The sequence below is a fragment of the Cydia fagiglandana genome, chromosome 4 (assembly GCF_963556715.1).
Source record: "Cydia fagiglandana chromosome 4, ilCydFagi1.1, whole genome shotgun sequence".
Classification (NCBI taxonomy): Eukaryota; Metazoa; Arthropoda; class Insecta; order Lepidoptera; family Tortricidae; genus Cydia; species Cydia fagiglandana.
In genome coordinates, this window is record NC_085935.1 from 21,186,498 (window position 1) to 21,202,605 (window position 16,108).

Consider the following 16,108-nt stretch of genomic DNA (forward strand, 5'->3'; position numbering starts at 1 on the left):
AGTTAATGCAGCATGCTGCTAGACTTCAGACTTTTATCAGCGACGGCTAATAACACCAGCATAGTGTAGTTTATTAGCAATTTTCAATAGTAAAATCTAATAAAAGTACTTAAATCCAATTCCGGAATTTTCGATATTCAATGGTCTAAATTCCGGAATTGTAATATCGGAAAATTTGTCCGAGATTCCGGAATTTCGAAATTCCGGAACTCCGGAATGCAAGTCCTACGAGTAACCAACATGCCAATCGCGTACGCTTCGTAGCGATAGAAACGCAACTGTCACTGTCGCACTAATATTGAAGAGTGATAGAGAGACACAAAGCGTTTCGCTGTCGTAGAGATAGCTATTGTCATCTAGGCCGACAGTAGGTACTCAATGCAAGCGATGTAAGGTACCGGCAAAGCGAGAATGACCGCTGCGTTACGCTTGCGATGTGTTTCAGCCTTATGGCAACGAAGGGTAATGCTGATCGCTTTATTTATTCCGAATCTGTGCTTATTGAATATGGGCACTTTACGAGCCGGAGTCGGCCACTCTTTCAATCTACAGTAAAACCGCGTTTATGCTGCTGCTTTATGGAGTCCTTTCCATTTCACTTCCCATAAATATGGGGATACCAAGCACGCAAGTTGAGCATTTTTTTCGCATTCACATATTTTGGTTAAAAGTAGAACAAGTAGGTACAGTTAAGGAATTTAATTTCAGTAGGTAGGTACCTTACATTTCGTACCTTGTCACAGTGACAATAGTATGAGGTCCATAGCGACGACTTTCTTAATACAGCTTGGCAAAAAGAAATTAAAAAGTGGCAACACTGTAGTGTCGTCCCTTTTTCTTATATAGATTGGTTAGAAAGGGACGACACTAGAGTGTTGCTACTTTTTAATTTCTACTCTTTTTTGCTAAGCTGTAATTGCCACTGTGACAAGGTACGAAATGGTGCGGAAATTAAATTCTTTGACTATACGTACTTGTTCTATTTTTAAACAAAATATGTAAAGAATGGAAGATGGTAGCATGATCCGATAGACTCGGAAAATAGGGACCTAACCTACTACACTAGTAATTATATCCCAATTTTTAAAACATTTCCAATGTTGTTATCTTTTTCATAAGAAAAGACGAATGCATAAAAAAAATAGTTTTTATTGTTATTGGGTGTACCTACTTTAGGGATGTAAAGAACAGTCAGCAATAAAAGCGCTTAAAAATAAATTCTTTTGGGCCCCAACAATATTTTCCTTAAATAAAAAAAAGACAAATTCATGTTATGTCGCGTGACCTTTAATGGTGCGGGTGATTCACAGAAATCGTAGGAAGCAGTTCCGTTCACGTGAGCCCTAACGAGGGGAACAAGATTACCGGCTGAGAAGCCTCACACACAAAATAATCCTGTATATAAACACCGACACATCCACCCTCAGTGCTAGTCTAGCAGCGAACTAAGTGCAGTCAAAATGGTGTACAACTTCAAAGTGTTCAAGAAATGTGCCCCGAACGGGAAACTTACCCTGTATATGGCGAAGAGGGACTTCGTGGATCATATCTCGTACGTCGAACCTATTGGTGCGTTAAAAGTCCCCATTATTTTTTCTATTATTACACGTGCGAATAGGTAATTCGCAACGAGTGGCGAATTACTTTTACTGTACATATGGTGCTACTTTACTGCCCTAGAGTGGTAATTAACCCGTGTGGAGCACCCCAGAATTTCCGTAGTATGGAACTCCTATACTAGTTACCAGACTAGTTACTAGTTACCAGAGAAAACACGTGTGACAGCTAGTAGGGCGCTCCACGGGTTAAAATTATCAACCGCTTATTTTGCATTTGGATTGAGTGAGGCGTTAAGGCGGAGTCAGGAGTCCATCCATCACAGCTAAGACCGATGGCGTACCACTAACAACAGCTTGGCGTTAACAGATCTCAGTTTAATCGCGGGTTTCGCACGTGTTTATTAAGTTTTAACTTTTACCTGAGTCATTATTCTCCAAGTGTCGAAGAGTCGAAAGTTGTACAGTTATGGGAGCGGGCAAGGTGTTCACAATATAGGAACACGCACTGTAACGCCTTGAAAATAGAGGCGTGTTCAGATATTTGTGAGCACCTTGGCTGCTACGATATATCTGATGGCGACTGTAGAACAAGTGAATCGTGAACCTTTAGATCCGCAAGATCTATGCGTAGCGCGAAATCGTCCAACCTTCCGTTCTCACACGTCTCCTTCCATCTCCGCTCATCTCCACGTCAGTGGAGAGGTTGCCTTATACAGGGCCGTCTTAGACTATGCTGGGGCCCTTGGGTACATAGGGGCCCTTTTGGAAAGTTAAGAAAGCAAATTGAACTAACATTTTTCTACTATGACCTTCTATTTATTATGGGTAATCAAATATACTGTTAGTGTCTGATCTCGGGGCCCCCTGAGGACGGGGGCCCTGGGCAAGGGCCCCGTGTGCCCTTATGACTGTACTGGCACGACACGTTACAAGATACTTAGACGATAACTGCACAAGCACTTGTGGAAATGGTGGTAAATGTCTATGTACTCGTAACATCTGTACCAAAATGAACCGGTACGAATTAGTAATCATTAATCACTGCACACTGGACGCACTGATGGGTCACATCATGCACCGAGGCCAAGACAAAGAGGCTTTGAGAGCACTAAGTTAATGACGAGTGTCCACAGTCGTCACATCCCTCAGCGATGAGGATAACACAAGGAAGAGAATAATTAATCAACTCATGAATACTAGAACTGTCCTTTTTATTCGTGATGTACGAGTATGTACCCTACGTACGGGTATGTTAAAGTCAACGATTTCTCTGGAGTGGAAAGTTTAGTTATCTTATCAACCTTTTAACCGTCATAATTTTTTTTCATCGAGAGTGCTCATGGGGGGATAACACATTTATTACATTAAATAATACAATTTTAAACGTATTTTAAAAACAGTTGTACGGTAGAAAGAAGAGAAATCTAATCTTCAAGGATGGGTATTCCACAGCAGTCTTCAGATCCAAATCTTTCTATCTTTCTTCTCGTTCCTCTAATTCTTAGAGAGACCGCTCTGATGATGGATATTTGTATTTTGACTTTGATCCAGTTGATTATTTTTGAGTATGGTTTGGACCATTTTTCACGGAGCTTAAGGGATGTGCTCATGTCGCCAGCGATAAGACGTTACACTGAAATGAGCCCGATTTTTTATGTCTTATATAGCAGTATACGGCGGTTAAAATTGTCAGTAGTTATAGGTATCTACTTGAATCTGGAAAGCGGCACTCATACTGGTTCAACTAAGTGTTAGACTCGTGGCTAGTAGTAATGGAATTACTTGCCCTACACGAGGCGATAGCGGCAGGCGGTGCAGGCATCCATCTTGGCACGCCTCGATAGGTCCATTTAAAGTCTAACTCGTACATTTACTTATTAAAGCTTAAGAAGATCGATTGCTAGATTGTCTAACGATGTTGGGACCACTAGGGCCTAAGTATATACATAATACCATGCTGTTTTAATAATTTCCAAACACTCGCCTTTGCTATAGAATATAGAAATTCGTAAATAATACCTAATAGTTTGTCCTAAAAATTTTGGTTGCATATCAAGACAGTAATTATTTCATTTCAAATAATGTCTGTTTAAATTTTAAACTTTAAAACTCAGTTTGGTTTAATTCACTGTTTTTCCTAAAATTCGTACAACTTCATCGAGCTTTTGATGGCGGCATGATCAATGATAAAACGTTACATACGTTACCTAAGTATAGGTATACTTATTTAAAACAACGTCATAATTTACTGACAGAAAATGCTTCTGAATTCGAAATTTATTCTTGAATTTTGACTTCACTTGCCTCAACGCTGTGGCAGTACCGCCGCAACAGCAATGCTGCTACAGTCGCCATCTTTATAATCTTAAATGTGACCATAATAAGCCTTCAGATGTTAATGGTAGTTAATACTGCGCAGACGGCGTTGTAGTACTGGATGAAGAGTACGTGCGCGGACGCAAAGTATGGGGCCAGGTGGTGTGCACCTTCCGCTACGGACGCGAAGAGGATGAAGTGATGGGGCTGAACTTCTATAAGGAGCTGTTCTTGGCCTCAGAACAGCTGTATCCTCCGCCGGAGAAGAGGAACTGGGAACCTACTCGTACGCAGGTAGCTTCAAGCTTGCCTTCTTTTGTTTATAATTAGCAGTCAGTTACAGTATTGTATTATTTTCGGGCACAAATCGGAGCAAAATCCGTCTTTTTATCGCGCGTCCAGAATAGCAGTGAAAGTATTTGGGACATTTACACCCACCCATATTACATTACAAGCTTTGCTTAGTTTGGGGCTAGGTTGATCTGTGTAAGATGTCCCCACATATTTATTTATTAATTTATTTATTTTCTAAAAAATGGACTAGCCAAAACCTGGAGCGATATTAAAATTTGAAAATTTCGGTACCTACCCATCTATTGGTGCTCGAGAGATGCACTGCGAGTTTATAAGGTGTTGTATTTATCATCTTGATAACAGAAATCAAGTTCACTTCCCGGAATTTGTATTTTTCTCTTCTAATTTTCATTTTTATCTAACTAGATATAAATGAAAATTAGGATTCGACTTAACTTTTTTTTTTTATTATGAATGGGCTTACTCATGGCCACAGACTAGCCGAGGCGTAGACGTGGCCTACGATGGAGCGAGCTCGCCCAGAAGGTGCCTGTTCACTCTACGAACTAAGTCGAATCTCATTGTTGTGTGTAATTATGTTTTATTTTGTACCAAAAACGGCCTTGTATATTAGCTCTTTTTTAAATTGATATCAATAAAATGACCACAAGTACGATTTCCTCTAGAGTAGATAAATTGTCTACAAAAATCATAGGTACAGGAGCAGCAGGTACTTAACTGGGTAGATTTTGTTCGTAGTTATTTCAGAGAAAGCTACAGTAGTGTTTGTATGTAAACTACGGTTAACAAGACACTTTTACAAACTGGTAAATTCAAGCCACATGGACCAGGAATGTAGTGTATTCTCTGCCAGCATTCGCGGCAGGTATCGCGCGCGCCGTTATTGCATTCCTCGCGGGCCGGGGCCGGCACAACTGCTTCATTATAAGTACAGCTTTAAATGAACCGCAGCCAGACTGGTTTACACTGCCTTCAAGCCGATTCTGATTTAAAGGATAACGGGCCGAGTCCGGGCCCGAGCGTCCGGCGCTTACTTTTCTATGACATGACGGCGATCATGTGATGCTTTCCATAGAAAACGACGCGCCGAAAGCTCCGGGTCAGACACGGCCCGGTCAAAACGTGAGCCATCCTTAACCCTAGATTTGAAAAAAAAAGCTGTGCGTTCTGGCTTAGGTTATGTCCAATAGAGCAAAAACTTCAGTATCCATGAAAATAAAATAAAAACCGGACAAGTGCGAGTCGGACTCGCGCACGAAGGGTTCCGTACCATAAAGCAAAAAAAAAACGGAAAAAATGCAAAAAGAAAACGGTCACCCATCCAAGTACTGACCACTCCCGACGTTGCTTAACTTTGGTCAAAAATCACGTTTGCTGTATGGGAGCCCCATTTAAATCTTTATTTTATTCTATTTTTAGTATTTGTTGTTATAGCGGCAACAGAAATACATCATCTGTGAAAATTTCAACTGTCTAGCTATCACGGTTCGTGAGATACAGCCTGGTGACAGACAGACGGACAGACGGACAGACGGACGGACAGCGAAGTCTTAGTAATAGGGTCCCGTTTTACTCTTTGGGTACGGAACCCTAAAAAGAGTGTATTATTAGATAATATTGTATTGTTGTTTAGGGCTTACAACTTGTTATAAAGTTCTGACCTTTTTATATACGACTTTGATAAGACGCGCACTAATGCGAGCGTTGCCTTAAAGACACGACCTGGACACTGCGCTTAAAGCATTTTATACGAGCAAAGTCGAATTATAAAAATATTAAAACCTTAACAAATGGTGAGATCAGAATCGGCCCCCATGAGAGGTTAAAATTCCTTGCGTTCTTGTTAAAACTGAAATAAACGAAGTGTTATAACAGCTAACGGACGTTTTTATAGCACTAGGGCGACTCGAATTCCACAGCGTTTTGGATGTGTGTCCGATATCCGTCCAAAATAAAATCTTGATAAAAAAAGTGAATTGTAGTTATAGTTCGTTTTTTTTAGTATTAGAAAGAACTTGGAAGAAGGTAAGCGATTTTGGCATGTCTTTTAATTGAAAAACGCTTGTTAATAATCAGTGACTATCATTTATGAAAGCAGAAGAATATAAATGATCGTATTAGATTCATAATTGTTACATATTTGCCGTAACTTATTTTTAAAATGTGTTTTTCAATTAAAAAACCCATCAAGATTGTTTACCTTATTTGTAATGCTAAAAAAAACGAACTATAGGTAACGACGATCGACGACCAGACTATTTTTCTAATAAACTGATACGGGTCTCTATAATTTTATTTTAAATTCGTTTATACAATAGGTATATAAATGTTATTTTGTCCTAACCGCACATATTTAAATTTAACATACCTACATAATACCCATTAACATTTTTTAATTGTTTACCATATTCACATGCAACAAATCCTAAATTATTAGTTCGTAGTTCATTGGCTATTACGCGTGGTGGAGCAAAAGTGGCAGAACTAAATAAATGTCGACCAAATGGTAAGGGTCTCCCCTGATATATCGACGCGCATTCGGCAAAAGCCGATAGGAAAAAGCTTTATGTCCACGCAATAAGAGCGAAAAAGTCGTTCGGCTCGGCACGCATCGGCCGGCGCCTGCCGACGCGTCGACGGCTTTTTCGCTCTTATTGCGTGGACATAAAGCTTTTTCCTATCGGCTTTTGCCGAATGCGCGTCGATATATCAGGGGAGACCCTAATGGTCCTTCTGGATCCTTCATTGAAGAGAATATTCCCATACCGAAATTCCAACAAATAATGTACCTACTCTCATGAGTGTCTGCTCGTTTATCTCCTATGTCATAAAAACAAACCTTAGAGAAACTTTGGCCGGTATCGCACTTACAACTCCCCTGGTGCTGCAGGTGTCCATTGGCGATAGTTACCTATTCCTTCTAATTTGTCAGCTCGTTTGTCTCCTATATCATAAATAAAACCGGACAAGTGCGAGTCGGACTCACCCACCGAGGGTTCCGTACTTTTTAGTATTTGTGTTATAGCGGCAACAGGAATATATCATCTGTGAAAATTTCAACTGTCTAGCTATCACGGTTCGTGAGATACAGCCTGGTGACAGACGGACGGACGGACGGACAGCGGAGTCTTAGTAATAGGGTCCCGTTTTACCGTTGGGTATACGGAACCCTAAAAAGTTGAAATTGTTTCTGTTTAACAGGAGCGGCTTATAAAGAAGCTGGGTGCGAACGCGTTCGCGTTCCGTCTGACTGTGCCAGCGGGCGCGCCTGGCTCCGTGACTCTTCAGCCGGCATTGGAAGACGAGGGGGAGCCTTGCGGCGTGCATTACTACGTCAAGCTGTTTGTTGGGGACTCTGAGATTGATCGTTCTCATCGCAGGTATGTCTGATTGTACGCTAAAATAGCTAGAGGTAACACACCAAGTTAGGGCTCTTTGTTTTGTCACATTTTTGCGCTAGGGTAGGAGGGTGAACCTTGCGGTTGATGATAACTTGGTATTAGTGTCAGTTGCTCTTTATTCACGTAGACAAAATAATAAAAACCCCTTCTCAATACTCATTTTGCTACACTGTTCCGAAAGGATATTAACGTTCTTCGTTGCTGTCAAAATCGTTGGGGCCATCATTATTTTATTGGCCATGTGCCATATAAAGAAAATATAATTGCACCAAAAAATCTAGCTATGGCATAGTAGAGACCATTTCTGAATATCAATTTATCTTTGTATGTTTATTTAGGAGCACGATCGCCCTCGGTATTCGGAAGGTCCAATACGCGCCAAGCAAGCCTGGCCCGCAGCCGTGCACCGTAGTCCGCAAGGACTTCGTGCTGTCTCCTGGACAACTCGAGCTAGAGCTGACGCTGGACAAGCAGCTGTATATGCACGGAGAGAGCATCGCTGTCAACGTGTCCATCCGTAACCATAGCAACAAGGTGGTCAAGCGCATTAAGGCGGCTGTGCAGCAAGGGGTTGATGTGGTGTTGTTCCAGAGCGGGCAGTACCGCAATATCGTTGCCAGTGTGGAGACACAGTTAGTATGATTTATAATTACTTTTGTACTTTGCATTATTATTATAGTAATATTTGAACTAACTATTTCACTGTTCATCGAATAGGTGACTAAGTTTAGTGCTCTCGCAACGTCGTTCAAAGGGACGTATGGAATAATATAGATAGAGTTGCGGTCACAGTTATAAATAAATAGTAAATTATATTTTAATTACGACCACTCTATTAACTTATCTGACTGTTGATTAAGTAGGAGACTCCATTCTTCTAATCAGAGATGTGAGTGTTTCTTTGCCCGGGTAATATTTCTTCATATTTTGAGGGGAAGGACCACTAAAAAGCCTTTAAGTAGGCTTTGTAGTGGTAACAAATTGTTACACTGCAGAATATAATTTTTAGCATAAAATCTTGCCAATTTGTGTTAATAATAAGCATATGTGTAGGGATGGATGCCCGCTACAGCCAGGTTCCAGCTTGCAGCGTGTGCTGCACCTGACTCCAGCCCTGTCGGCCAACCGAGACAAGCGCGGCATCGCCCTCGACGGTCAGCTGAAACGCGGCGACGCCACGCTTGCGTCTACCACTCTGTAAGGATTTTTTCATGTTTACAAATATATTTAACAAACATTTGCAAATGGAGCATGCCACTGGAATATAGTTTACGGACGCTATTCTTTTTAATGCTAGGAATCCGTTTTTTGGTCTGGCCAAGTAGCCATGTTTCATGGTTTGGCGGATTGGCTTAAAATAATCAGTGTCAGGCAAAAACTCGAATTTCTAGAATACATTGTACATACAAAATCTCAATCGTGGTTCATAAGCGATATTGCGATTAAATGCTATTAACATATTGCTGGTTCAAGACCAGAATCAATAATCAGGAGTTACTATGCGGAAATTCATAATATTAATTAAAACCAAAATATTACTTTGGTAATCCGCGATAAGATAAAGTGCTAGTCAATCAGTGCTAACACTGCTAACCCCGTCAATCTAAGTAATCTCGTCAAATTTGTTATCCATCTCGTCATAAAATCTTTGAGTATCCACATTTAATCTAAGTTCATTTGACGCTGGCAGGATGCTGGATCCAGACCAACGCGACGCATTTGGCATCGTGGTCTCCTACAGCGTCAAGGTGAAGCTGTACCTCGGCGCCCTCGCTGGAGAGCTCGCCGCTGAGCTGCCTTTTATCATGATGCATCCCAAGGTACTTATAAAGAAATTCGATTTATTTTATTACAATAATGATTTCAATGGATATATTTTACAATATGTACAAAACTTAAGAAACTAAAACACGTTCTGAGCCATGCCGGGTCCAAAGGTCCCCATCACACTAGCAGCGCTACTCCGCTGTATGGCGATGGAGACCTGTTGAACAAGCCATGACTCAGAACGTGGTGAATTGAAATTGGAATTGAATTATAATCAGACGTTTACAATTGTTTTTACATAACTTAAAGACATTGTAGGTCTTTTACTTTACCTGATATTATAGGGGAAATTGGAGCTAGGAATTATGTGTTTTTAGCGTTAAAGGTTTTCCTGGATTATATTTTTCATTTTACTTTTATGGTTGCATTTTGTAAAAGTAAAAAAAAATCTATCAAAATATCGATTAATATCGAATCTATCAAAGGTTTAGATTGGTATAAATTCTTCAACCGATTTATCGAAAACGTTTCCACAAACGTGAGGTAAATACCTCTTCCTCCTTCCTCCTAAAAATGTAAGCTTAAAAGAGACGAACCTCGGAAAACTATATTAATTCCCATTTGTTCTGTTTGATTAAAAACACAAAAAAGTATAAGTTCTTAGAAGCAATTTCAAATTCAACATATTCGTTTTACGTTACCTACCCTTCCAAAGCCTAATAGTAAATTCCCGCGTACTTGTCTCTTCTTCTTCTTCTTTGCTCGTTCCCACGTTAGGTGGGGTCGGTTCTCCTAACGAGGATAGAAAAAATGGGACTCTCTTGTCGTAGGGCACCATCTACCTTTACGAATCATCGCTGTGACTGTTTATCTGCAGGAGGGGCGCGCCAAGATGATCCACGCGGACTCCCAGGCTGACGTGGAGATGTTCAGACAGGACACCGTACATCACCAGGAGAGCGTCGAGGTCTACTAGCATATATGGGGTGGATGTTAGGCTGTAGTATCATGGGATCATGTTGCATAATATCAGCTGTTAAAGTGTCAGTATAATGAAATTAATGAAGTTTATTGAGATTCTGGACCGTTCGCCGCATTAAGGTTGACTCACGCTATACCGGGCCGGGACCGGACCGGAGCTTCATTACGAGTATTATAATACTTTGATTCAGCGACAACACTTGGTGAATGATCCACACTATCCACAGTAATTGTAATAATTATACGTCAGTACAGTACAATCAGACTGCTAATAGCAAACACTGGAAGATCGCTGATGTTGTGCATACTGCATAATATATATTGATTAGAATCATTTTATTGTCAGGCTAATTGTGTAGTGTTTCTTATCTGTATCTTTTTGACTATTATTTTTCAATAATTTTGATCGTTTCTATAGTAGGTACCGTTTTATATGTCCAGAGCGATAGGTTATATATAGTACAAAGCAACAATACTAATTAACCTACGCTAAAGTGACTATAAAATTATTACATTACACAATTAGCTATCATGTTACGTATTTATGACGTTATTTTATTCTTATACATCTTGTATTTTAATATAGTTATTATATCTAGATATATTTACGGGTGACATAAAATGACATTATAATCTTAAATTTAGACGCCTGTATTGTTTATATACCTATATATTTACTATTTTTGCATAGTTTCATTAAAATCCTCACTAATCTGTTTAGCTGGAAAGCAAACAGACGTTTACAGCGTACCGAAAAGGCCTACTTATACTAGGTAGCTAGCGTAGCTATTTGGAGTACAGGGGTCTTACCAATAATGTCCTTATTTCGATTCTGTTTGGGACCTAAACTGAATTGCTTAAGGACGGAGCTATAGTATAAGTCGCATAACACCGTCCTTTAGCAATTCAGTTTAGGTCTTAAATAAAACCGCATGCATATTATGGTAAGGCCCCAGCAGTCACAAGTTCACTGCGGTTAGAGAACAAAAGGACAGTCGGGACTTAAACTAGGTTCAATATATTTCATTGACTTTATCAGTTCAGAACAGTAGTACAGGAGAATTGTACAGCTTCAACCTGTAGCTGTACTGTTCTTAACAAAAGTCTCAATAAAACGGTAGATTATTAAATAGTAAGTATAAGCAAGCAATTGGAGTAAACTAGAGCATCATCGCAGCGGCAGAGATTTGAGAATTATTCAATTCAATTCAATTCAATTCAATTCAATTCTTTATTTCATGAACAATACAGTATTGTGTTTGAAAAGTTTTTACATGCTAACTTACATTTAGGTAGTCATACAGTACAGTATAATATATTATATTATATTATATTATAACTTCTTTATTTATTTTTCTTCTTAAGTTAGGTTAATTATAATATGGATATAAAAGTAAAATATAAAAACACTTACAAACAATAAAAAAAAAATTATAAACACATTATAAAAAACCTAACCTAGGGTGCCGCCGGCAGCGGGGCAGGGCCCAAGCTGCCGGTGGTCAGGGCCGCAGAGTGAGGAATCGACGTACTATACGCGCCGTGTCCAAAATTACCGCCTTCTGCATCTGACCCTTGATCCAAACACCTAGCGAGAGTCTCTCTAGGTGTTGGTCGAGACTCTTCGCTATGAGACCGTTCGCTGACACGACTATAGGAACAATGATCGTCGAGTCAACATCCCACATGGCGGTTATCTCGTGAGCTAAGTCTAGGTACTTGCTGGACTTGTCCTTCTCGGCCTTCACGAGATTCTCATCATGGGGGATGGTGACGTCGACGAGCACGGCCCGGCGCTGCGATCGATCTATCAGCACGATGTCAGGCTTATTGGCTACAATAGTCCTGTCAGTGATGATAGATCGATCCCAATAGAGCGTGGCACGACCATTTTCGAGAACTGGCGCAGGTGAGTACTTGTAGTACGGCACTTCACGGTCCACAAGGCCGTATAGGAGGGCAAGTTGCTGGTGAATAATTCTGGCTACGAGATTATGTCTGTGCAAGTACTCGCCGTTAGCAAGATGAGAACAACCGGAGATAATATGCCTGAGTGACTCTCCGGGACGGCGGCATGCCCGACAAATGTCGACCGTACCGTCCTTCAGGATATATCTCCGGTAGTTATTCGTCATGATAACTTCGTCCGCAATTGCACAGGCAAAACCCTCGGTTTCTCCGAAGAGGTCCCCGAATCGTATTAGCCAGTTCACCGACGCGGGTAGGTCTACATCGGGTCCCATGAGGGCCTTGTAGAACCGCCCGTGTAGCTGCTTATCCTTCCATACCGCCTTGCGGTCCTCGGTGCTTAGTACTACAGGTTTGCGCCAGTTCTCGTTCGCCAAGGAGAGCGGCGTGAGGCCCCTGTCAGCTGCCACCACATCACGATGCATCCCACACTCGTTGTTGAGGAAATAATTCCTGAGATTGTACACCTCACGGTTGTCGAGATTTTTGGCGTTTAGAAAGCCGCGACCTCCACATTTCCGTGGGATGTACAATCTCATAACAGACGAGCGTGGGTGCAGCATACGGTGTGTGGTGAGCAGCTGTCGGACCCTCCGATCCAGGGCATCCAGCTCGGTCTGAGTCCACCTTAGTATGCCAAAGGAGTATGTGAGCAGAGGCATTAACCAGGCGTTGAAGGCGCGCACTTTGTTGCCTCCTGACAAAAGACTGTTAAGTACTTTTGTGAGCCGACTAAAAAAGCGCTCCTTCACCGACCGTCTAATACCCTCTTCCTCAATACCCAACGACTGTGACATACCAAGGTATTTATAGGTTTCTGATTCAGAGATGGATCTGAAAGACATTGTCTCAGAAAGTTGTAAATTTGTTGAATTTACAACTTTCCCCCGCTGTACGTGCATAACCGCACATTTATCGACACCAAACTCCATGTTGATGGCATTACTGAAGACTTCGGTGGGTTTCAGTAGCTCCAGCAAGTCTTGGCTATTCGGTGCAAATAATTTGAGGTCATCCATGTACAGAAGGTGAGAAATGACTTCACCCCCTCTCCGAAGCCGGCAACCTAGTTCTAAATCCTTCAGCAAGGTACTGAGAGGATTCAGAGCTAGGCAGAACCACAGGGGACTCAGACTATCACCCTGAAATATTCCTCGCTCAATCCTTATAAAATCCTGCGGGCCAGGGCGTTCATCCCCGCCTCCTGGTTGACGAAGAACTGTGGTCCATTGCCTCATACACGCGCTTAGAAAGGCTCTTAAAGCTGTATCAACTTTATACAGCTCTAAGACACTCTCCAGCCATGAGTGAGGCACCGAATCATAGGCCTTCTTGTAGTCAATCCAGGCTGCTGAGAGGGCCCCCCTGTTCCGCCGGATTTGTTGTTATTATTATATTATTATTATATTATTATGTCTGTCTTTTACAAATTCTCGGGACCATGGGGTCCCATTATATTATTATTATTATAATATATTATATTATTCTGCAAGAAGCAGTCACAAGTTCACTGCGGTTGAACAAAGGACAGTTCCGATGCAGGCTGTGTGTTCTCATAGCTTAACGAGAGTCAAGGGTTCTTGGAAACCAGTGTGAACAACGAAATCTGCTATGACTACCTACTATAATGACAAGTATGGAGACAGCGCAAGCCATGCTAAGCTGTCTGGAGATCGTATGGGGTATAAAGTGGAGAATGTCGATTTGGCATGATTTGATATTTTGGCTAAAGATAAGCAGAAATTTAAAACGCAGACGGGACTGTTGAAACTGTTATTTTGATTATTTTCTTTTTTTGGTAACCAAGGATTGATTGCATATCTACGTAGGTGACTGAATGCGTATTAATTTACAGCAAGAAACTCTCTCTAAAACAAATATTTTTATAGCATAGGAAGAGAAAAATCCCCTACTGTTGCTACAGCAGCCACCGCTAAGAGCATTATTTTGGTTCATTACAGCTGACTTGGGTTTGCTTGGTTAGCAATTGAAATGAAGTCCCAAAGCACTCCGCAACTCCGGATCCTTTCTTTTGGCTTCCGCTCCTCGCCTCGGATTAGTTGGGCAAGTTATTATCGAGACAGAAGTCTGCGAGCTCTCAATACTCTACGTCTAGGAGCTTCGATGATTCACAATGCGTACCGATAATTGCGGGCTACTTGAGTATATGACCATTGAAAATTTAGTACCGTATCGTAGGCGTCCTCAGCATTGTCTAAAATGTGCAAATATTGACAGAAAAACTGGCGAAGAGCATGTCAGTCTGTATGTAGGTTCATGCTCAGTGTATGGTTCCGTAGTTACCCGTCCCTCGGAATAGGCCGCCTTGAACGGGGACAACTATGTATTTGATAATTGTTTACTAAGAAGGAAAGACATTTTTGTAAAAAATTCAAATTGACCGATATGTTTGCTATGGTTTTCATTGAAAGTTTTTATTTTCACGAACTTTTCATACCTCGTTGTACCCTTTTGGAGCTATTATTTCCGAAAGTCACTCTATCAAAAATAGTTCTTGGTTGTAGATTTGCTAACACGAATTCAGCGAAACCCTCTCGTTTTGAGTTGTTTTAAAGCGTTTAAATGCACATGTGCGTCCTTTCAAGTGTAATTTATTTTGATCGTATTGTTTGTTTGTCCGGGTTCATCGAGGTAAACAGCTGAGATAGGATAGATGCGTGCCTTTGAACAACTGAAACCGTTTCTCGCAAATATATGCATTGATATCGAATCCAATGCGCGCTCCGTTTTAGCCTTAAGGCCCCTTGGGTTCAGGTTCTTGTCTCTCTCTCACTGAGCATAAGCGTGAGCGAGATGGCTGTGCGTGCCCGTGATCGTGGATATAATATCATATGTGTTCGAATTATATTTTGTACATTTTGACAAAAAATAAGTAATCAACGAATTCGATCAAAAATAAAATTGAATCGAATTTTTAAGAACAATAGTCATATTTTTAGCTTCTTGCAAAAAAATGTTAGATTCAAATGGCTTTAAACCTGTGATTTTTTTCTATGAAGCAAAAGTCAGGAAATCAGGTTTAAAATCCTCAAAAGACATGCCGTCCATGCCGTTCCAAGTCGATTAATTTGGCACCAGCATAGTATGGTAGCATCTTTATCGTCTGTCACGTCACAAGTGGGTAAGTGACACGACAGGCGATAAAAACGCGACCACGCAGTAGTGGACAGCGAACACTTGAATCTGTTCAAATCGCTTCGGGTAAATAGTGGAATAAATGCAACGTGCTTTTCTGCAACTCAACGAGGAAACGAAGTGAACTGCTAAGCAAACCCGCTTCCATTTTCTTCCTTAGAATGGAATTGGTTTTTCTGAAGATCAATATGGAAAAGGAATATGTTTTTTATACGAAAATAATACAAAGACTCGGTTCGAAAAGCAAACCACTTTAGTTTTCTTTTTAAATTAGATTTCGCGATGATCGATGTATAGTAGCAATGTACAAATTGCAGAACATTCCCAAAAAGCGGAAACGTTCTCGAGAATGTTCTCAGAACATTCCTGCAACATGGAAATTATTGTATAAACAAGAGAATATACTTGAAATAAAGTTTAAATAGGCATAACTTAAAACTAAATGTTATTATGCATATATTATTGTCTATTACAGTTAGCTATTTTGTTGATGTGATAAATTTACCAATAAGTTGCTTAAATTCTCACTGTATATCAGAGAACATTTCGGCTTTCGACATTATTTTCCAAAATTTTCTTTTTGTTTCTTTAGAATCTAGAGGCCTCTATCTCTCGCCATGCCAAATCTCAGCGCGCTCGGACCAA

At 40.7% G+C, this 16,108-nt stretch overlaps 1 protein-coding gene across 1 annotated transcript; it reads left to right on the forward strand.

The window, feature by feature from the left end:
* The first annotated feature begins 1,419 nt into the window (after positions 1-1,419).
* On the forward strand, positions 1,420-10,357 carry LOC134664047 (arrestin homolog). Its single transcript, XM_063520617.1, has 7 exons — positions 1,420-1,569; positions 3,979-4,169; positions 7,392-7,570; positions 7,930-8,223; positions 8,645-8,788; positions 9,282-9,411; positions 10,236-10,357. The coding sequence occupies exons 1-7, from the start codon at positions 1,461-1,463 to the stop codon at positions 10,332-10,334; spliced, it is 1,146 nt and encodes a 381-aa protein (XP_063376687.1). The 5' UTR covers positions 1,420-1,460; the 3' UTR covers positions 10,335-10,357.
* The last annotated feature ends 5,751 nt before the right edge of the window (positions 10,358-16,108 follow it).